The 19,522-nt window shown below is 36.2% G+C and overlaps 1 protein-coding gene across 3 annotated transcripts in view; it reads left to right on the top strand.

The window, feature by feature from the left end:
- Positions 1-19,522, top strand: part of SDK1 (sidekick cell adhesion molecule 1) — a 1,143,865-nt gene that overhangs the window by 605,216 nt on the left and 519,127 nt on the right. For all 3 annotated transcript variants that reach the window (XM_072597683.1, XM_072597681.1, XM_072597682.1), the window contains exon 6: positions 5,867-6,000. In XM_072597683.1, coding sequence (XP_072453784.1) covers positions 5,867-6,000 — 134 coding nt within the window. The remainder of the gene's footprint in view (positions 1-5,866; positions 6,001-19,522) is intronic.

Genomic DNA, 19,522 nt, shown 5'->3' with positions numbered 1-19,522 from the left:
CAAATCTGATGAGAGTTAGATTCACTAATTCCCTTTCATCTTCCCTCTCATCCCCTCCACTGTAAAAGCTTTTTCTTGCCTCTTTTATGTGAGAGAATTTACCCTATTCTACTTCTTCCTTTCTACCTCTCCCAGAACATTCCTTTCTTACACCTTAATTTTACTTTTTCAATATCATCCCTTCATATTCAACTCACCCTGTACTTTCTGTCTATATATACACACAGACACACAGACATACACTCGTATGTGTGTGTGTGTGTGTGTGTGTGTGTGTGTGCATTTTCCCTCCAACTACCTTAATAATGAGAAAGGTCTCATGAGTTACAAATATCATCTTTCCTTGTAGGAATGCAAACAGTTAAAATTTAAGAAATCCTTTATATCTCTCTTTCCTGTTTACTTTTTCATGCTTCTCTTGAGTCTTGTATTTGAAAGCCAAATTTTCTGTTCAGCTCTGGTCTTTCATCAAGAATGCTTGAAAGTCCTCTGTTTCATTGAATGCCCACTTTTTCCCCTAAAGGATTACTCTCAGTTTTGCTGAGTAGGTGATTCTTGGTTTTAATCCTAGCTCCTTTGACCTCTGGAATATCATTCCAAGCCCTCTGATCCCTTGATGTAGAAGTTGCTAAATCTTGTTTTATCCTGATTGTGTTTCCACAGTACTTGAATTGTTTCTTTCTGGCTACTCACAATATTTTCTTCTTGACCTGGGAGCTCTGGAATTTGACTATAGTCTTCCTGGCAGTTTTCCTTTGGGGACCTTTTTCAGGAAGTGATCAGTGGATTCTTTTCATTTCTATATTACCCTCAGGTTCTGGAAAATCGGGACAGTTTTCTTCTATAATTTCTTGAAAGATGATGTTCAGGCTGTTCTTTGATCATAGCTTTCAGGTAGTCCAATAATTTTTTTTAAAATTATCTCTCCTGGATCTATTTTCCAGGTCAGAAGTTTTTCCAAGGAGATATTTCACATTTTCTTCAATTTTTCTTTCTTTTGTTTTATAATTTCTTGATTTTTCATAAAGTCATTAGATTCCATCTGCTCCATTCTAACTTTTAGGGAATTATTTTCTTCAGTGAACTTTTGGACCTCCTTTTCCATTTGACTAATTCTGCTTTTTAAGACATTTTTCTCCTCATTGACTTTTTGGACCTCTTTTCCATTTGGCTTAGTCTATTTTTTAAGGTGTTATTGTCTTTAGTATTTTTGGATCCCCTTTAGCAAGCGGTTGACTTGTTTTTTATGATTTTCTTCCATCACTCTCATTTTTCTTCCCAATTTTTGCTCTACTTCTCTCACTTGGTTTTCGAAATCCTTTTTGGGCTGTTCCATGGCCTGAGACCAATTCATATTTTTCTTGGAGGCTTTATAACATAGGAGCTTTGACTTTGATATCTTCTGCTGGTTGTACATTTTGATCTTCTTTGTCACCAAAATAAGATTCTATGGTCTGAGTTTTTTTTCTGCTGTTTGGTCATTTTCCCAGCCAATTACTTGACTTTTTAACTCTTTGTTGAGGTAGGGCTCTGCTTCCAGTGTGGAGGGTGTACTGTCTCAAGCTTCTGGAGTTTTGTGCAACTGTTTTCAGAGATATTTCTAGGGACCTGTAAATTTTCAGTACTTCCAAGGTGGTGTGATCAAAGGAGAACAGTTTACTCCTCTATTGGCCTGTGCTTAAGTTTGTGAGTGGCCACAACCACTCTTTTTTGCCTTGGAACTGTGAGGAGGATTCCCTCTCCCTTGCTACCACTAGCTCCACCATGCCAGTTCTCTTCCTCGCCTCAGTACTATTACCCAGGACTGTGGGCCAGATCAAAGTACGCGCAAAGCAAGAGAATCCTGCCTCAGTGCCAGCAAAAAGCTTCCTGCAATCCTCCTATAATAAGCTACTTGATTTCCCCTTCCTCCCAGTCTTTGGGCTGAGATCTCTGGAAGCAGCCACCACTACCTTGCTGCCGGTGCCCCATGGCTGAAGTTGAACTGGACTCCTCTCTCAACCTTTCCTATTGACGTTCTAAGTTGTCTTTGGCATTTGTGAGTTGAGAAGTTTGAAAAATGCCATAGCTACCAGTGTTTTAGTCCCCTGAGGCCTGCTCTGGGTTCAAATTTTGTGCTGGACTGCACTTCTCCCTCAGTCTTGTGAAACAGACCTTTCCTGTTGACTTTCCAGGTGATCTTGGGTTCAAAATTTGTTTCACTCTGTCATTTTGTGGGTTCTGCTGCTCTAGAATTTCTTTAGGGTCATTTTTTACAGCTATTTGGCGGGTTTGGGGGGAGATCTGAAGCGAGGCCCTGCTTTTGTTCCACCATCCACCGTACCTGGTCACAGTATTTATACTGATTCTAACAACAGCCAGAATACCAAGGATGAATACTTTTCAGTATCAGAATAAAAGCTTATAGGGAAGATTCCCGAAAGTACCTAAATTAAAATTAATATTTAATTAAGCATTAGCAGGACTCAGGAACAAATGCATGGTGTTAAAGTATTTATTATAAATTGATATTTAAGAAAAATGTTTTGCATTTATGCATATACTCAAATAAGTGCTCCTATAATAATAACAATAACTAACACTTATATAGCACTTACTAGATGAACACTACGGCAGCAGAGCACAAATTCTGCTTGTTCCTTCCAAGATAAAAAGTTTTTGAGTCTAGGCTTAGCAACAATGCATTTGTTGACTTAGGAATAGCCTAGCTAAACATGGAAAAGTTTAACACCAGAAGGTTGTCCATCTACTTAAGGGTAGAGGAGTTATCATGTGCATAGGGCAGGGGGAACAAATGATGAAATTCTGGAAATATAGAAAGAATGATGTGCTTGGGTGCTCAAATAGATCTGTGATCTCACTGATTTGAATGTTCCCTCCTACAGTTCAGATCCCAATCTGTCTCTGCTTGCTCATTCCTTGTGACTGGTCCAAATCCATAAGTAACCCGTGGGCTGCTCACTCAATGTGCTGATGACATGCCTTGCTTTCTCTTGACATCATGAGAATACTAGGGAACACTCAGGCTTTCTATTTCACCCTTATCACATAACCAGCCCATTTCTCTTCCTCTCATACAGTTCTCTGATGACATCTTTTATTTCTGTTCTGTTTGGAGGCTCTTCATGTGTTATATATTTATTTGTTTTAAATTCAAGGGAAGAAATGATAGGAAGAAAAATAAGTTTATGTTTATGCTATTTTAGAAATACATATTACTGTTTATATAAATCAACAAGCATTTCTGAGTTGCCTTTTATGTGCTAGATACTATTCTAGAAACTAGGGTCACAGAGACAACAATAAATCAGTCCCTGCCCTCAGAGTATTAACATTCTATTGGAGAAACCACATGTACATTCACAAGTAGATGTGAAATATATGCAAAATATACTTTGATAATTTCACAGAGGGGAGGCACTAACAATTGAAGAAGATCAGGAAAAAGTCTCATTTTAGAAGCATCACTTAAGGGTTGCAAAGGTTGAGGAATGAATGCGTTCCAGGCATGGAGTATAACATGTGCAGAGTCACAGAGACTGGAGATGGAATGTCATATGTGATAAATGGCAAGCTGGTCAGTTGGAATAGACTGTCGTTGGTGAAGAGGGTAATATGTACCATCTTGAAAATTAGATTAGAGCTAGATTGGGAAGGACTTTCAATGCCAGTCAGAAGTTTGTGTTTTTCCAAGATATAATAGAAAGACACTAGAGTTTTATAAGCAGGGGTTTGATATGGTCAGGCTCAGTTTTTGGTGATTTCTCTCTGATAGGTGTGTGAAATATGGATTGGAGAGGATAGAACTGGAGGTTAGGAGGCTACTGAAAGAGTTTAAGTGAGGGGTGAAAGGACCTTGCATTAGAGTGATTTCCATGTTACTGGGAAAAGAGGGGCAGATGAAAGTGGACCATGATGAAATCCTGAAAATATAAAAGCTATATATGCTCAAATATTCAAATGGAAGAGAAATGGGTTGGTTATGTGATAAAGGTGAAATGAACCCACTGACACATAGCCATATTCTTTCTTCTCTTCTCTCTTTTCTGTTTCATCCTCTGTTTCCTAAGAGGGCTTGAGCCTTCTTTTTTTCTTTCTCCATAATCCTTTGCTGAATGATCTCATATCTATCTATCTATCTATCTATCTATCTGTCTGTCTGTCTGTCTGTCTGTCTGTCTGTCTGTCTGTCTGTCTCTCTCTCTCTCTCTATCTATCTATATCTATATCTATATCTATATCTATCTATCTATCTATCTATCTATCTATCTATCTATCTATCTATATATATATATATATATATATACATATACATCCATAGGTTTAATGGTAACCCACATGCCAGTGACAACGCAAGTATGTGTACAGTGCTATTTTCTCTTCTCAAATTGCCAGCTTCTTTCTATATGTCTTCACCTGAATGATTCATCAGTGTCTTAAACACAACATATCTAAGATAGAATTGACTGTCTTCTAGCTTAAATTTGCCCTACCTCTCAATTTTTTGACCTATTTTGAGGGTACCTTTCTCGTCATTTGGGTTCATAACATTCAAATTATCTTCCATTGTCCTCAATGCTTTTTCTTATCAATTACCAAAGATTATTGTTTCTACCTCTATAATATCTCTTGTATCTGTCTCCTCCATTCACATAGCTACTACTTAACTACTTGACTTAACGTGCATTTTTGTAATATCTTCCTAATTGTCCTCCATGATTTTATCTTTCCCCATTCAAGCCAAGCCCAATACAGCTCCTAAAATAATCTTCCTAAGGCACAGGCCCAACCATGCCACTCCATGGCTCCAGAACCTTAAGTGGATCACTGTTGCCTCCAGGATAAATTATGGACACCTCAGTCTTGTGTTTAAAGCCCTCTATAACCTATCAGACTTCTGCCTATTTTTTAAAATCTGTTTCATATTACTATACCCTCATTCATGTACTCTGTGTTCCAGCCAAATTATATTACTAAGCTATTTCTTGAACTCAACACATCATCTCTTGCCTTTACAATTCCTATAAGCTCTGCACCATATCTAGAGATCGGAAAGTCCTTGAAACTAGAGACTGTCTTTTTCCTCTTTTTTGCATCCTCCAAGCCAACTAACAAGTACCTCATTAGAAAATTAACAAAAGGTATTGAGACCTATTAATGGGCAGGGAGGATCTTCCCCCCTCACCATTAACCTTAAATTATCATTATAGTGTAATATTAACATATCTTATCTTTTGATACTATAATAATTCAGACTTCTTCTCTGGTACAAAGGGAGCACCATAAAATTTCACACGGTTTTTCCAGTTCATGGGGGCACCTCACCTCTAACCCCTGCAACATGGAAGGAATAACTATATAGTCTTTTGGTGTAAGTTACAGCTTTTGTGTGTATTGGATTTATAGTGAAGACTTTTGTTTTGCGTGGAGAAAGTAAGTTAAATAGTTATGATCTAGCTAATAAAAATAGGAATGAGAAGTAATTTAAATGAGATTCTTTATTAGAAGTATGAAAGATGAGCACCATAAAGGAAATTCATTTTTTTACATCACTGAAATGATGTTCTCAGTTATTGATACCAAACCAAAGGACTCTATTATTTTTTCTAATTTTTATCTACCTACTATTATAATCTGCTGTATGTTATGCTATAAATATTTATCAGTTTGAACACAGAATGCTCAGCAATCTAAATTTCCTTAGAGCCTGCCCAGAGATTTGTTTCCTCTCTCAAGGGCTCTTTAATGCCCCTCTCCCTTTAACTTTTGGTTATTCCTGTATAGATGACTTAGACATTGACTTTTGGCATAGAAAATGAGAAGCTCTCATTAGTGGGTTGATACTATCCTTTGCTTTCTTAAACAGAGCCATAACTCTGGAGAACCAACTGGTGATCTTGGCAACAACTTCAAGTGATACGGGAGGTTACTACGTCCAGGCTGTCAATGAAAAGAATGGAGAAAATAAGACAAGCCCAGTCACTTATTTGAGCATAGAAAGTAAGTCTTAAAAATGCTACATGAAAGCTTGAATGGTGCTATTGAAAATAAACAACTTGATTAAATTGACAATGGTGTTATAATAAGACATTTCTCTAGTGAACCTGATTATCTCTTATATTAATGAAACATCAAAAACGTATAGGTAGAACTTTTAACTTATAGCTTTCTTTAAAACTGATACTTGGTTATGCTGGGATATGTTTATAAATATATATATATAATGTTTGTGAATGAAAGTTCTTTGAGTTGTATGAACAGTTTTATGATTTTGCTTTATAGATTTGTGATTTTTTTTTCTTTTAAAAGTGTCTCTCAACTAACAGGAGTTGTTTTCATAAGTCCTAATTGGGACAACATGAGCTAAGACGATTATGTCTATCTGCCCCAGCATGAAAATCCTTAGGAAAATTCCTTTTGAGTTGAGCTAAAATAAGTTATATTAAATGTACATAATAACTAATCCATTTTTCTATCTGATTAAACTGATATTTTCCATCACTCCTTAGTTGTGCTACAACATGATTCATGAAAGAGATCCCATTTGCAAATTTAGTTTTATCAAGGAAATTTACTTCAAAATTTTGACCTCTAAAAGAAGGCTCATAAGCCTAGTCTCAGTAGCTAATAGCTCCTTTCTATGGAGAAGAAAAGGATCCTGAATACTGACGTAGCTCTTTGGATATTAGGATGTGTTTATGTATCAGAAAAGCTCATCATATAGGTCACTGAGCTTTTATGTATCCTGATTTTTAATATTCAGATATCTTGGTGTCTTCATGGTATAAAATTTAACTTTGATGTTGTTGAATAAACACAATTTGGGAAACTGATACTGAATAGTAAGCTTTAACAATATTATGATCAGTTCCCAGGAGTTAGCTATAACTGCCAGCCTTAAAAAAACGGGAGGAGGGGAAGAAATAAACTATGTAGTTTGGTTGGAGGGGACATTATCTAGCTTTATTCGTGGGATGGCTAGATAGGAGCTTTTACTTAAGTGATTTTTCCTTTTGTTTTGGAAAATTACTAAAGATAAGCTATATTTTATTTGGGGACCATATGAAAGAAGAGAAAATGGGAGAAAAGGGATAGGATTGACAGACATGGATTTTAATGATACTATTTTATTCATTGTATGTCCCCAAGAGTAGTCAATGTATGTGCCCTCTCCATCCTCCTTGGCCACCTTAATTCCTAGGGAGCCGACAACATTAAAACTTATAGTAGAGGCTGTGGCATAAAGAAGGCTGGCCTTGGAATCAGGAAGTCTTGAGTCCAAATCCTGCCCCTGACATCTCTTGCTGCCTCAGGCATCTCTTGGAAATTGATGAATGTGAATCTGTAGCTAAGATGACCAGTGTATCAATGGCCACTCAGGGAGCTCTTTACACTCTTATGATTATAGATCCAGACCCCAAAAGTCATATTAAACAACCTAGCTATCATGACAACAGGAATATGTGTCAGTTTGGGCATAAATTTGGCCTTTTATAGTGCTTTTGAACTCTTTGTTACAGGTTCTGAGGTTTTAAGTGGATCAAATTAAAAATTCAATAATTGCTTCACAGAAGTCACTTCATGGGACATATAGATGTATAAATAATTCAGGAATTAAGTTTGAAACTACTGTTATTTAGGGAAAAATTTCCTAAGTAATGAAGAAATGATGTTATTACATTAAATGAAACACATAAAGCTAGATTATTGTCATGGCATTTAGTTTCAGATTCTACAAATGCAATTATTGGTTCTGCTTAGTTAGACTTAACTAACTGTTCTCAGAAAGAGCTACATAATAAAACCCAGAAAAATAACAAGGCAAGAGGGATTAAATTTTGAAAAATGAGAAAAGAGATTTACCTTATTGCAGTAGAAGAAAATATAGAAAATAAATTTAAGAGAATTCTGGTTAATATCAGAGTTATTTGGCTGCCCAGTAGATTCCTACATGACTACAGTCTACAAATGGATAAAAGAAAAAAATTAAATAAAAAAATTAATGTGTTGACACCTCAAGATTATAACATCCATAAGCAGGGCTGATTGAAATCTATAGAAATTTTAGCATTTAATTTGAGGCATTACTTTCCATGTTCAAACTAACCAGAAAGTAGAGCAGATGTCTCTTGTAAATATTTTAATTATTAGAATTGCGCTTGATTTTCATATACTTTATATGCCCACAACCTGGAGGAGGAGTTAGTAAGCAGTGAAATGTCCATAAAAAAATGCTGGAAGAAGGAGGGAAAAGGAAGAGGAACAAATTTCTGAGGACAAACTTGTTGTTCGTTTGTAGATTTTGACTCATTGTTTAACCATGTGTAGGGATTTGTCTCCTCACTGTAAATTAATTTTAAAAAACAAACACGGAGTTCTTAATCAATTTTCATGAGCCATTATTGTTTTCCATTTTGTGTCCTGCATCCCATGTGGAAGCAGTGTTTTCTGGAAGGAATGTATTTGCTCTACCATGGGATTGAAACTGAAACCCAGGACCTCAACCACCAGATCTCTTGTTAAGCCATGAAATATTGAATGGTGCATCACCTTACTAGGTTTATTAGTAAATTAGATATTCTCAAGACCTATTCATAATGCTAGCAAGACATAGTATGTTCTGCAAACTTAGACATCTTCCTTTTTCCCTTTTGATGCAAGCTTTGTAAAAACATAAAACAAGATTGATTAAAATTTTTTTAAAAGCTTGCCAGCCAGCATTTCTGAAGAGTCAAAAGATAATACAGCCAATTATCATTTAACAAAGATAAATTTTCTCCTAGCACAGAGAGTATAAAGAAGGCAACCTTTGTGTGGTGGATAAGATTGGAATAGTCTGGTCTGGCAATTAAACTCCTAGTTTGGTCTTTTTGTAATTAATTCAAAATACGGGGGTGTCATGTTGCCCTGCCTCTAGCTTCCAGTTCAATAACAAAGCATCTATTCTGCAGTGGCTGCACTGGTGCAATGAAATAGACAACCTAGGTTAGCTTTAAAGGGAAACTTAGTCACCTAATTGATATATCGTCACCCAATTAGCAGGAGGGAAGATACATTTCAGGTTTTTAAAGATACTGATATTTTTAAAAAGCATAAATATGTATTTGAAGGCTAAAACACACATGAGCTCTTTTGAGATGTTTGACTACTGTTGCCATCTATGGAAACTAAAGAATAAAGAGAATTTGGATAACAAGCATAACTATTGGAAATAAAATGCAGTACCATAATGGTACCACCTGCTGCTTCTGTGACTCTTTAGTTGATGATAATATTTCTTAGCATTTTTCCTCATGTTTGTGCAGATGAAAAGGTAAATCACTGCAGGTTTTGCAAAGATATTTCCTGTCAGGAAGGGATGAGGACTCTATGAACTAACAGTTCACCTAGTCACTCGGAAGATTTGCTGCCAACTAGGATTGTGAATTTGCTTTGAAGTTTTAATGTGACTTACGTTCAGCAGATGTTAAGGACATAGGTGGGATTTTTGGAAGCATCACTGTATGAATTTTTCATAGCTAGTTACTGAAGCTCAGGTACACACTGGAGAAAACGTGGGCTGAACTCTCCAGAAAGCAGACATTTCTATTCTGAGGTCAAACTCAGGCAAGCTTTTTAAACCTGCCAACCCATTTTTTCATCTTTCCTTTGAGGACTTTACACTCACTTAACTTCTATGGGGCACTTCATTCAGAACTGAATTCATGCATCAATAAGGTTCTCTTGTATAAAGGCATGGAAGTAAAAGATGAGGAAAAATGATGCCCTGTGATGGTGCCAGCCATCTCTGCTGATTCTGTACTTAAAAAAGTAAAATGACATACAACTCTCTGTAAGGCATGATGCTTCATTGCTTCAGTGTCTTCATTACCTCCTCCCTGTCCTTCGCTAATAGAGGCTTCTCCTTTTCATCCTCAGTCTGAAGAATCATTCGCTACCTCCAGCACTCACCCAGCGGTGAGGGCAGGGAGAATTGAGAGCTGGACCTGGGATTGTAGTGGCTTAGGACACTCACCCCTTATGTACATACATAAGCTTTGTTCCTTGGCAGGGAAAATATCACTTGAATGCATAACTTAAAGTCTTACTGCAAAAGTACAGCGGAACACCCTGAGAGGTAAAGGTTTCCTGTCACTGAAGATCTTCAGTTAAAGAGCATATGGTCACTAAATCATGTATATAATAGGGGCAGCTAGTTGGTGCAGTGGATAAAGCATTGGGTCTGTAGTCAGGAGGACTTGAATTCAAATCCAGCCTCAGACATTTATTAGTGATGTGACTTTGGGCAAGTCTCTAAACCTCTTTTATTTGCTTCCTCATCTGTAAAATGGGGATAGTGATAACCCTTACCTTCCAGCGTTGTTTTGACAGTGATAGGAGATAACATTTGTAAAGGGCTGAGCATAGTGCCTAGCATGTAGTAAGTGCTATAGAAATGCTAGTGATGATGATGGTGATGATGATGATGCAATGGGCATTTTATTTTGAGTATGGTTTGGAATGGACAGCTGCTGAAGGGTCTCTGCTGACTTCAGATTCTGTGATTCTGAGTTATCCCTCAGCTCTTACCACCAAAACAAAGCGTGGGATTACCTTTAATACATATGTACAGAAACAAACTATCCATGTAACACATTCTGTGTTTTAATCCAAGGTACTTTGTGAGTCTACATTCCTTTTTTTCTAATAGTATTTATTTTTTTTTCTAATTACATATAAAGATAGTTTTCAACATTCATTTTTGTAAGATTCTGAGTTCTAAATATTTCTCCTTCCTTCTCCTCCTCTCCCTAAGACAGAATGCAATCTGATATAGATTATGTATGATCATGTAAACATATTTCTATGTTAGTCATGTTGTGAAAGAAGAATCAAAACAAAAGGGAAAAAACATTAGAAAGAAAAAAATCATTTTATAAAAGGTGAAAGAAGTATGCTTTGATCTGCATTCAGACTCCAGAGTTCTTTTTCTGGATTTGGTTAGCGTTTTCCATCATGAGTGTTTTAGATCATTGTATTGCTAAGAAAAACTAAGTCTGTCATAGCTGATCATCACATAATGGTGCTGTTACTGCGTACAATGTCCTGGTTCTTCTCACTTCAGTCAGCATCAGTTCATGTAAGTCTTTCCAGGTTTTTCTGAAGTCCATGTGCTCATCATTTTTATAGAGTAATAGTATTCCATTACATTCATATACCGTAACTGGTTCAACCATTCCACAACTGATAGGCATCCCTTCAATTTCCAATTTTTTTCCAACATGAAAAGAGCCGCTATAAAGATTTTTGTCCATGTGGATCCTTTTGAGTGTGCACTCCTAAAACCCCTGTAAGTATGTTCACTTTGAATAGCCAGTCAGCACAGTTACCTCAAAGCAAAAGCAGGAATTGAAATCACATGTAGTAATGCATCATGTTGATCATGTAGAGTAGCAGCAAAACATTCTACTCAGGAACTTAGGGCACACTCTACTACAAAGACATCCATTGTCGTGGAAGTAGTGGGCACATGTATGGGTTACGTACGTGGCCAAGAGAACCCTTGGTCCTTTCTCTTTTCATCGTATTTTTATGCTAGTCTTCCTTTGTGCAGTATTTCCGATGGACAAATTGCTCAACTGGACTTCTTGGGTCTCCTCTCTACAACTCTGGAGAAATACCAGAGTAATTCTGTTGTACAACTCGTTACAGAACTGTCTCACTTGGTTTCTAAAGGTCACAACGGGTGTGGCTGACCATTCAGCTATTCATGGGGCAATTAGGTAATGCAGTGGACAGAGAGCTGGGCCTGGAGTCAAGAAGACCTGAGTTCAAATTAAGCCCAGGTACTTACTGGATTTTTGACCCTGGCCAAAGTCACTTAATTCCTGTTTGTCTCAATTTCCTTAACTGTAAAGTTGGAATAATAATAGCTTCTATCTTCTGCATCATTGTGACAATTAAATGAGGTAGTATTTTTAAGGTGCTTAACAAAGTGCTTGACACATGGCAGTTTTAATAAAAGTTTCCTTTCTTCCTTCCTTCCTTCCTTCCTTCCTTCCTTCCTTCCTTCCTTCCTTCCTTCCTTCCTTCCTTCCTTTCTTCCTTCTTTCCTTCCTTCTTTCCTTCCTTTCTTCCTTCCCATGGCTAATTGACCTATAATTCCCTCAGGTTTTATTAAAGAATTTCGTTTTTCTTCCTTAACAAAGAAGTATAAATACTTGTTTATACTTCCGTTGCAAGTACATAATGGCCCATTCCCAATTTTGCACCCTTTACAATCATTGAATAATTATTCAATTTCTCTAATGGGCTTTGCCTCATACCCTTACATAATCTATTAAATATTAAGTACAAGAATTGAAGAACAATGCAAGATAGTACAATAGATGTCACAGTGATTAACATGTGAATGGTATAGATAAAAAGTGGCATAGGCACTCAAATATGTTAGGAATTATAACAGACTAGGCATCATGGTGATGATGAGATCTATGGCAGGTCTCTCAAGAACAGAATGATTTAGATGGGGAAGAGGATATTCCAGGAACTTGATTCAATATTTCTTTTGGTCAGTGACTAGAGCAATGTGAGTACTATCTCCAACAGTCCACAAATTTTCATCTTCTGTAGCTCTTATACTTATACTCCCATAAATCCTCCACAAAGGATATACCCAATGGACAGAAAGCCTACCACTAGATCTTTTAGCATTTCATGAATACCAATATAAAATATAAGTTGTCTGTCTCTTGTGTTTTACTCTTACTATAGGACTAGTCTATCTTCTCCTACAGTCATCCACTTCCTAAGTATCTTCTATGTCAGTCATCTTTGGTAACATTGCAGATTAAAATGTCTGCTTTCATTGTGCTATTATGTTTTGCAATTTTAATTCTTCAGAGATTCTGATGTTTCATGCTTTGAAGCTATGTAGCCAGGATAAGGTCAGTGTTAAAAAAAATGGATTTTTGTGCCAAGGAATTTGGGTTCATTGAAAGTGTTACCTAATTTCCTAAATGAGACATTCTTCCTATTATTCAGTTCTGGTTCCAGCTCATTGTCCTTCTGTAGCACTTGCCCAAGATAGAATCATTATGAGGCTATGTATCTAAATGTGGACAATGAGCATTCTTTTTATAATTTTCTTTCTTTATAGGTTGTTATGTCAGACTTTTTTGAATGATTATTCCTTGAAGGTTTTAACCTTTTCATCTCCTTATCATCATCACAGTGGCCACCTCACTTGGCCTAATATACTCACACCCCAACTATGTTTCACTTTATTCCTCCTTCCTAGGTTTGGGGCTAAAGGGCTCCATGAATACCTAATCAAGTTAACTCTGCCATTGTTCATGAAAGAAGTGTGTCAGACTCATCATTCTCTCTGGGCACCACACCCTATGTATATCCTCTTCCTGGTTGGAATGTAAACTCCTGGAGGGCAGGCACTATCTTTGCTTTTATATTTTTTTTTATTTTTTATATATTTTATTTTATTTTATATTTTATTTTTATATTTTTATCTCCAGTGCATGACAGATACTAAATGCTTAAGATATCCTGTTACATTCATTCATGAATTGTTTTAGAGCTTGAGGTCATCCTGTAGTGGTTGTCCTCAAGCAAGAGCACATTGAGAAATTAGGGAATCTCATTTCCCTCAGACTCTGTGTAGAATAAAACTCTGGAAATTGAGAAGTACTGGGCTTATTCTAGGGACTGTAAAGTGCCCAGTTTGATTAAAATAAAGTGTTTGCATAAGAGAAGAAAGTGATATGAGGCAATATTCAGCACTGCATATAAAATCAGATATGATCACTACTCACTTTCCCACGTTTCACTCCCTCCCCAATAAAGGCTGTTTATCCACATTGTGCCCAGAAAATTAGGTACAGAAATCCCTTTGTCCTGTCATAATATAGTAAGGCTTGCAAGGCAGAACAAGAAAGATTCTCCACCCTTTTGAGAAGAAAGAGAGAATCTGCCTTGGCCCTAAATCCAGGTAGATTATTTTGTCTGAAACCCAATGGTCAGAATTCAGTAGAAAGGGAATTTAGGATTATTCAGAGTAGTCTTGCCATAGATAAAATAGCATTTACAGGTTTACAATATTCAGAATGACTCAGCATTTTATTTATAGCTTACATGTATAGTTAATATCTTTTTACCTCTAATCACTTTTGCTATTACATTCATTGAAATGATTTGTCTCTTATCTCTGTCACTATAATTGATATGTGAGGATAAGAAATTCTTTGAGGATGCAAACAAGGGAGATGGAAAATTGAATTTGCCTTGGCAATCATTTTATAAACTCTGACATACGTCCATTATGTATCCTGTCTGGGGAAATGCTGAACAAAGTTAATGGTTATTTGTTGGAAGGAGACCATGGTACCAATTCTTTCACTTGGAAAAAAAATGTTTTAATGACTAAATACCTTCCCCCCCAATCTTCCCTCTTTCAACCTTGTCTAACAAAACATAGTCCTGTCTGGAGCTTCATGGTTTTAAAAGAAAATTACCACAATTTGGTAAGCTCCCTGGTTGCCCATGCTTTGTTATTTTTTAAGGCTCACTTATCAGCCCACTCCAGACACATTTGCCTCTTCCCAATATTTTCCATTATTTTTACAAATGCATTCATTTTGTTCTTTTGACCAGTTTCCTGCACTTGATGATTGTTTTCTGTTCAGTTCTCTCCATTCAGAGCAACCAAAGGTTCTAAGACGCACATTTTTATTCTCTCTGAGTCCTTTCACAATTTTTTTATCCTTCAACAGAGTTAGAAAGTATATTTTACTGATTCATTAGAGAATATAGAACACTGCGACTAACTTTTTACAATACAATAATTGCCTTGTAAGCAGAATTAACTTTTGCATTCTATAGTAACTCAGGTATTATCAGAGCTTATTTGACAACAGTCTGTCTTACTCCAAGTGCAGTACTGATGAAAGATGAAATCTGTTGTCAGAATCAGCCTACTAAGAGCAAAGAGGGACGTCATCAATAGAGTGCCATCAAGGTGCTGAATTCTTGGACCACAGCAATCCTTGAAATAGAAAAACATTTCAAAGCCCCTCCAGTCTTGTGAGTAACAGAAAGGCAGGAGGAGGATGCTAAAAATCAGTAGGTTTCAGAATGTCTATGAACATTCACTTAACTCTGGGCGCTTTAAACGTCTAACCACTAAGTTGACATTATTGAAAGAACTGAGCCACATCAATATTGATGTTTTCACAATTAGCAAAACCAGAAGACAACTAAATGAAAACATGGATTCTCTTCAAAGAAACAAAGAATTGATTTCATAATGTGACTAAGGAAAGGAGACCGGGTATTTGGTTATCTCTTTGTGTATTGCTTATGGTGAACATAAACAAAGAACCTGTCATTAAAACAAATATTGGTTATTTGCCAGCGTTTATCCTGGAGAATGAAGAGGTAGAGAAATTCTGCCAACTTGACTAGGTTCTCCAAACCAATTCAGCATATACTTTGATATTAACTTTAGGTGGACACAGAAGAGGATAGATAAAATTTCTATTAAATAATTGCTGTGTGCTATGATCTGTTAAGTCTGGGGATACAAATACAAGCAAGCAAGATAGTTCCTGCCCACCAGGAGCTTCCATACAAATTAGGAAAAAACATGAAGAGGATACACAGAGCCATGGAGCTGACTAGAAAGTGGTATGGAGGTCAGGATCCTGACAAGGTAAGGCAAAAAGCTGACTTGTGCCAGTGGGGAGGACATGGAGGTGATGTACCCTGGGGCTGGAGTGGGCCAGGAGTTATAAACAAATAGTGAAAGATATGTTGGAAAATATGACATGTTTGAGAAACTTAAGTTATCAAACATTCATAGACTACCCAGAGGCCTCACATCTATAGATTATAAATGTTTTTCATTCAGAAGAGATTTGGAAGGTGATGGTAACATCGTAAAAAACAAAAAAGAAATTTTCTGTTTGCTAAGATACAGTCAGTGACTGGTTGCTGAGATGGGAATCATATCGGGGTCATCTTTGTGTAATTAGACCATTGATTACTTTGAATAAAAGTCAAAATAAACATAAAACTAGAAGTAGAATGAGAAGAGAGATGATACTAAATAATTGCAATAGTGTCAACTTAACAAATTCAAAACTGTGATATATGTTTAGAAATGAAAAGAGGTAAATATATTAACTTTGATAATCACCATTTCCTACAAACTTTTTTTGAAAGGGCCAATTGCCAGCAAACACTTGACCTCCTTGCAAAGAAGGCAATGTATACAAGGTCAAACTGATTTAAAATATAAACTCTTTAGTAACTCATATAAATATACATACATACATACATGCATATATATATATGTGTGTGTGTATGTGTTTGTACATGCACATATAGGGTAGTAGTAGATTATGAGTTATTTCAACTTTTAAAGTAATAAAGAACAGTGAAAAAGACAAGCAAGGGAAAAATCCCAGCTCATCACATTCTCAGACTCTAGAAGAAAGGCACATGGGAAAAGGCAAAAATGGAATGAAAAAAGTCAGAAAACAGTCCATCTCATCCTTTTATAGATCAGTGCAAAGTAGCGACTCCAGCACAGGAAGCCATTCTCCTGAGTCCCAGTCAGCCCATTAGCTGGAGTCACCTTTAATCACTGGGGATCAGTGAGAATCTGAGTCACTAGAAACCAATCAGCAATTGTCAGACGGTTTTTCAACAAGGTAACGCAGTACATGTTCATACTTTACAGGGGGAGAGATGTGTCCAAATAAAAAAAAAAAAACTAGAGACAATCCCTCCCAACCCATTTATATTTATGAAATCCTTCTTCTTATTGGCTCTCATAACCAATACACATAACCACATGTGTAAAACTTCGATCTCCTTGTAATTCAGGATTTACCAAAGCATGTCTCTCTGAGATGTCTTCTCATTACTGAGATAGTCAAAGGAGTCCACTTAAACAATAGAAAAGGATGCACCTCCTCTATATTTCTCTTTTCTTTTAACTGTTGTTACATCATCATGTGATTAAGTTGGCATAATTCTACAGATGCCCAGGTCAAGCTTTGGGAAGCTGACTCCTCTGTTGTCCTAGCAACGGGCATAACTGCATTTGTTCAGTAGGTGCCTCAGTTGACCTCCAGGCAATTCTGATAGAATTTCTTCTAATTTGGAATCCCCACCAGCTCTGGAGAGCTTATATAATTGTCCCCTGAGTTTTATGTGTACCTCTACTTCAAGTATCCTTTGTGTCTGCATTCATATTTCTTGAAATAAAATGCTTACTAAAAATAAGAGTAGATAGCATTAAAGATAAGTTAATAAGCTTGTTTCAAAAATTGTGGAAGCTTATGCTTAGACCTAGACCTTCTGCTGACCAAGTACTCCCAATTTTGGCTCCTGCTACTGGAAAATTACTTTAATACTTTGGCTACCAAATCTATAGATTTGTGAGTATGAATTCATACATTTCAACATTTCAAGAAATCATGTTTTCATTAATGTGCATATTTCATCCAATGATGAAGATCCTGAGCCCTCCACCTTTCAATAGACAGTCTTCAGCAATTTCTGTTGGCCCAATACTTTGTAACCTTTCCAGCAATTTGCTGAGTTCCTCAAAATTTAGCCAATCAGTTTCTCAAAGAACAATCTGTCACTGGACCCATAGTTGAAGATTTTCTAGTTTGGTAAGATCCTATTCTCTCTGGTTATAAATTGCCTTCTGTTGTAATCACTTTTGAGAATCCAAAGCAATCTCTGTGTCAAGACTTGATTAGGCATCAGAGAAAGATTTCAGTTGAAGATACAGTCGCACACATATACATACGTATATATCCAAAACTATAGTTTGGGATTATTAGTGTCACTGAAGTAGATAATGGAGAGTTGACTTTCTACCTATTCTAAATATTTAGCTAATTAAAATACCAACATCCAAGATTGATTAATTAGCCTCATTTATAGTTATGTATGCAGTATAACAATTGGGAAACTTTTGACAGTACCTACTTAGTTCTACCTTTGCCACTTAGTCATAATGCTTTATTACTGATCACTATAAATGATGTTCTTTCAGCTATTAGAGAAGGTAATTACAGTGGGTAATTAAAATTGTAGATCTTTACAATGTGGTTAAGAATGTTAAATCAACTCTTAAGAGTGTCAGTAAGAGGGTCTGTTAAAATGAAAGAATAATTAGACACTCTCAAGACCATTACCAAAAGTCAGATTGTTGGACTCTTCATTGCCAAGAACAATTTGTTCATTGGATGTGAAATGGAATTTATAATACCAGAAGTAGTAGGGACCAGCAACATATGTAATAATTTTTAAGATTTTTGTATGGTATGTAATTATAATCTTGTGGTTCTTTACTGTTTCTAATCATTTTTCTGCCTATACACTCTTCTCCATTTATCATAGCCAGGAAAATGCTATTTCACATAATAGACTCCTGCTACAAGACTACAGTATTATTATCAGAAATTTGTCATTTTTATTACTATATTATATATTATTATATTATATATTATTATACTATGGGATTATTATCAGAAATTTAAGTCATTTTAGGATTTAAGTACTTCAGTATATTCTGGCTGACACCATAGTTATTTTCCTAAGGCATTCAAATTTATAACTATTTTCAAGATTTCTGTAAGATAATTTTTTAGATAGTTTTGTGAGATGATTACTGACTTATGTGTAGGTTTAAATGACCACTGCAACAGCATAAGAAGCTTATTGCAATGACACTCGTTGGGTAGCAGCTATGGACAGCAATATTCAAACTCAAAGCCAAATATTATATCTTTGATTTATCACTTCAGAGGACCTACAGCTCAAAAGGACCTTAGAAGTGATTTAGACTCTAACCCTTCATTTTATAGAACAAGAAACTGAGGCCCGGTAAAGGTTAAGTTGATTTGCCAAAGGACACAAAGATAGTAAGTAGCAAAGCTACAATTCAAATCCAAGTTGTCTGCATAAAGAAGGATTCTATTTTGCATCTAGCTTCTCCATTTTACTTCCCGTCCTCAGAATGGGCTTAAGGTAGTGGAGATAGAGAAGACTCTATCCATCCTTTGGGAGGGAGGGGAAAGAAGGAGAGAAAGGGGAGTTTGGATATTCTAAATGTGCCTTTCAAATGACTGTGAAAGACTTTTACCTGTGTATTTTTTGAGGTTGGTATTGTATGTCCCAAGTTACACTATTCTCTTCACTTTTCTCTAAAGACTGTTCCACAGCCTAATATATCTCTCTGTCAGAATGTCACTCTCTGGTTTTATTAACTCTGACAAGGTTGAATTGCACAAAGGTTTGCTCTCATTTGGGAAAATTTCCAGCATAAATGTGCTCCAGAATTGAAACCTCTCCCCTTCTATTTCTTCTGACTTGTGGAATCATCCAAATTAATCAGAATTACTTACGTACAGAAGTCACCTGCAAGAGTCAACTCATAGTTATTTTGCTAATTGCACACAATTGACACAGTTCCACACTTCTTCATTCTAATGGAAAATAAAACTTT

Source organism: Notamacropus eugenii, chromosome 3 (assembly GCF_028372415.1).
Source record: "Notamacropus eugenii isolate mMacEug1 chromosome 3, mMacEug1.pri_v2, whole genome shotgun sequence".
Taxonomy (NCBI): domain Eukaryota; kingdom Metazoa; phylum Chordata; class Mammalia; order Diprotodontia; family Macropodidae; genus Notamacropus; species Notamacropus eugenii.
The sequence above is the reverse complement of the archived record's forward strand: the minus strand, read 5'-3'. Positions and strand labels throughout refer to the sequence as shown.